The 4,333-nt window shown below is 32.7% G+C and overlaps 1 protein-coding gene across 1 annotated transcript; it reads right to left on the bottom strand.

Annotated features, from left to right (window-relative positions):
- Window positions 1-1,060: 1,060 nt before the first annotated feature.
- On the bottom strand, window positions 1,061-1,903 carry LOC108482584 (norbelladine synthase-like). The gene is made up of 2 exons (XM_017785715.2): window positions 1,567-1,903; window positions 1,061-1,471 (listed from the first exon to the last, which is right to left on the bottom strand). Exons 1-2 carry the CDS (start codon window positions 1,814-1,816, stop codon window positions 1,188-1,190), a joined length of 534 nt encoding a protein of 177 aa, XP_017641204.1. The 5' UTR covers window positions 1,817-1,903; the 3' UTR covers window positions 1,061-1,187.
- Between the last annotated feature and the right edge of the window lie 2,430 nt (window positions 1,904-4,333).

Genomic DNA, 4,333 nt, shown 5'->3' with positions numbered 1-4,333 from the left:
ACCACAAGATGCTTCATCTTATCATACGAGGTTAAAGAATCATAAACCTCATCAACTGTGAGAGACTCATGGCTATATAAAATCGTGTCTCTAAAGGTTGAATAAGGCGGGCAACGAACAAAGTAGAATCAACCCTAGATCTTCCTTATCATCTTGAACCTCCATGGCCTCCAAGTTTGAGAGAATTTCTTTAAACACATTAAGTGTTCGTGTCTGACGCACCTTCCTCCAAACGATGAGCATAAAGACGCCGCTTCATATGCAACTTGCTTGTTAGAGTTTTCGACATACATATTTGTTCTAGCCTCTTCCATAATGCAATGCAGTTTTCTCTTTCATCACATCCTCGCAAAATTTCGTTGGACAAATGCGGATGTAATTGTGTTAATGCCTTCGATCCTTACGCTTCTTCTCTTCATCTGTTAATGTCGAAGGCATCTTATCTATCCTAGCGGGGCATCCTCTAGATCCATCGTGCAAGAGCGCTTGCATCTTAATTTGCCACAACGCAAATCGGTGTTGCGATCCAACAATGAATTTCATACTTCAAAGACGCCATTACCGTGATCGAGATGAATAACCGGAAGCTCGATACCAATTTGTGAAAAATAAAATAGAATAAAATAAATAAAATAAAGAACACATAAATTTTACGTGGAAACCCTTTCGGAAAAAAACCACAGGCAGAGGAGAAGAAAATTCACTATGTCGAAAAATTTTTACTCAAATACAAGAGGAATAGACTATGTCTATTTATAGGCTTGCAAAGCCATATTCTAGTAGGATTGAAACACCTTATCCTAATCAATATAAAATAGATGGAGTTTAATAAGGTTTAAAACCTTATTCTAAAATAAAATAAAAGAAGTTTAGTTCTATATGGATTTTACTTTTATTTTATTTTCCATCGTATTTTATTTAAATAAAATTTGGGTCACTTAATTCTAACAATATATATATATGAACCACAATTAAATTTCATGTTTATCATTATATCAAATCAAAATTCATATATCCAAATGTAGTTCATATGTATTTTTGAAATTTATCACAATGTATATGTTGAAAACTCATAATTCTTTTTAATATTTTTTTAATTATACATAGTGAGGGCAAAATTTTCTAGCACAATGAAAATTCAACCCTCCATCACCATCAGTCTGTTAAATTAAACTGATATTCTAATCTTAAGCATCATTTTTTGAACTTTCTAGATATCTTTTAGCAATTTGTGCAGCAGCTGCTAAGAGTTGGATATTAGGCTTTGGATCATTAGCTTCAAACTCTTCCTTCACAGCATAACCGATGTCTGATCTGATAATGCATGAATCACTGGTTTTCTCAATGATGTCAAGTCGAACAATTTGAACCGAGCAACCAATTGCAAGACACCCTCCTTCCAATCCCTTTGCTACTTTCACCTTCTTTTCATCATCAATCTTAATGAATCTTTCAGTATAGCTTGAGTTGCCTGGTTAGATTGATAAAAAAAATGGGTTTTAAAAAGACTTGATCATATACTAACTTAGGTAAAAAAGGAGGGAATTGGTAGAATATATAGAGTACCTGGAACAAAAGTGAGTTTGAGGATAGTTCCAACACCACCATCACCTTTCAAAACTTGAACACTTTGGATCACAGTTTTGAGCTCTCGAGCAGTAAGCATGGAAATCCCAAGGTGCCTATAAAGCACCCAAACCCTACTTGCTGCCACATTTACTTCAAGTTCATTGGTAAGATGCTTCAAATCTTTGGACTCAACTCCCATATAACAAGAGAAAATAAGAAAGCAAATCAAAGAAACTTGCTTCAACATTTCTGCAAATCTGTGTGTACTTTTTATATATGGACTTTGGCTTGCCTTTCGAACCTTGGGTTAATAAGTTTTAACCCTGTAAGAATGATATTCAATGGGTGCAAGTAACGGGGTTTAAATAGAATTAGAGTGGAGATGAGGATGGGCCAAGCTAAATGCATTAAATGTGCATGGTTTGATTGACAAGTTGAAGTCATTGATGATAACATTAATGCAAACCCAATAAGGTCAGGTCTCAAGTGGAACAGGTCTTGGCCAATAATAACGGCTGCTGTCTGCCTATTACACTAAATTCATGAACCATTCTACCCAAATTAAGCAGATAGAATTCAAGAACCTTACGTTGTACAAGATCTCTCTTTTTGGATTCATCAAAAGGATTATGATATTCAAAACCCAGCTTTTTGACTAATTAATTCAAATGTTTGTTGGCATTTACCTAAAGTTATTTAGATGTTACGAAAAACCAAAATGAAATGGTTGATATTTGATGATTATATTCTGCGTGTAAATTGTTGACACCTTGAGAAGTTTGATAAGAAAATTTAAATCCAAGTTCTTTTTTCTCCACAAAACTTGTAATTTATTGAAAAGGTAAGAAGAATCTTAACCTAAGGCTTAATTAATTAAAAAGGATTGGATCAATAACCGTAGTCTAAACAAAGGTAAAAAAATCCATTAATTTTAAATTGATATATGATTGAATTGGATTAAGAAATTGCTTAAATCAATTTTTATAATTTTTAATAATTTATTTATTTTGAATAAATGATAAGTCAAATCAATTGAATTAAAAATCAATGGTAATCAATTTGACCATCAATTCTATCCCAAAACATTGGATTTACCTCAAATGGGTATCAAGTTCATTTAATGCATTTATTAGATTTAGATTTTTTAAATGATTAAAATTTTAATTAAATAACTCGATTTATACGGGTGTGAAGGTCTTTTTGTATTTATTTTTGGTGCATGGTCTTTTTGTATTTAGTAGGGTTAAAATCCTCAACAATTAAAATTAAATGCAAATAATCATATTATATATGAGTATCAAGTAGATTTGAGTATGAGTCGAGCCGGGTTTGGGTCGAGTTGATGCAAAATTTTAGGTCTGTTTTCTCAACATGGGCTTCAGTGACCCAAAAAATGGGCTTAAAATTTTGTTCAAGCTCGACCCAAATTACGAATGCTAAACTTGAGCCCAACCCACACGGTATTAATTCTTTATATTATTTTTTATATAAAACAAATTTAAAAAATATAATATATCAAATACACTAAAAATATTAAAATAAATGTTCCTCAACAAATTGAAAATACATTAAAAAAAAATTATACTTAAATAACATTAAAATAGTCGTAACTTAGCAAATAAATGCCTCTAAAATAGTAGCAAAATTAATAATAAAACAAGAGTTATACAATATCCAAACAATAACAACAAAATAGTAGCAATCTAATAGCAAAACTACAACAAAAAATTTTTTTAGGTTGATTCGGGTAGGCCTGTGCCAAGAAAATCTTACTCGAGGCTCAGCCAGTTTATAAAGCGGACCTTATTTTTGTCAAAACCCATTTTTTGAACTTATATTTTTGCCCAAACCCTCCCACTTTTTGAACGGGCCTTTGGGCTTGGACAAATGACCCGACCCATGATCATGTCTAGTATCAATGTCCTCTTATATTAGTTACAATTTACACCATTAATTATTTTAAAAAACCGAGCAGTAAGCTTGACACATGTGAGTGTTGAAATCTTTGAATTTGCACAAGATGCACTTTTTGTACTTATCAAGAATCTTAGGCTTAGAAAAAAATGACAATTATATTACTAATAATAGAACTCAAGCCATCTATGGTATTGAGATGTTCTTCTAAAAAATGTATTTTGATAAATAAATTTTAAAAATATTTATTTTGATAATTAATTAAAAGTTTCACTAGATTGAAAATAAAAGGAGCTATCGTTTGTATGTATATATAAAATATATTTTATTAAGAAGTGTTGAGGGGAGCTAGTTCTTAAATACTCAATGGAAGGTATTGCCCCACTCGAGGGAGGGAGCCCAATCAGGTTCACGGAGTTTAAGGGTGCCTCGGTTAATGTTGATATGACTTGCAAGCTCACGGGAGAGGTGTCAGCTTTGTTAGAAATTAATATACCTGACTAGGAATGCTAAGATAAGGCATATGAGTGTACTTGCAGGGGATACCCTCCAAGTGGGACAATACTTTTCGTTGAGGTTCCAAGACTTAACTCCCCTTAACATAAAATGAGCAAATTGTTAGAAATTAATTATATAAAGTGCGCATGTGGGGGATCGAATCATCAACCAAGGCCATATATGCCTTACCTGGTTCCATTATTAATTTCTAATAATATTGACACCTCTCTTGTGAGCTTGTAGATCGTACCTACATCAATCGATGTGCTCCCTAAATTTCATGACTTGGTTGATCTCTCCTTAGAATGCGAGAGACAAAACTCCCCGAGTGGGACAATACCTTTCGTTGAGG

Source organism: Gossypium arboreum, chromosome 1 (assembly GCF_025698485.1).
Source record: "Gossypium arboreum isolate Shixiya-1 chromosome 1, ASM2569848v2, whole genome shotgun sequence".
In the NCBI taxonomy this organism is placed as follows: domain Eukaryota; kingdom Viridiplantae; phylum Streptophyta; class Magnoliopsida; order Malvales; family Malvaceae; genus Gossypium; species Gossypium arboreum.
Note: the sequence above shows the minus strand (reverse complement) of the source record. Positions and strands in the feature narration are given on the sequence as shown.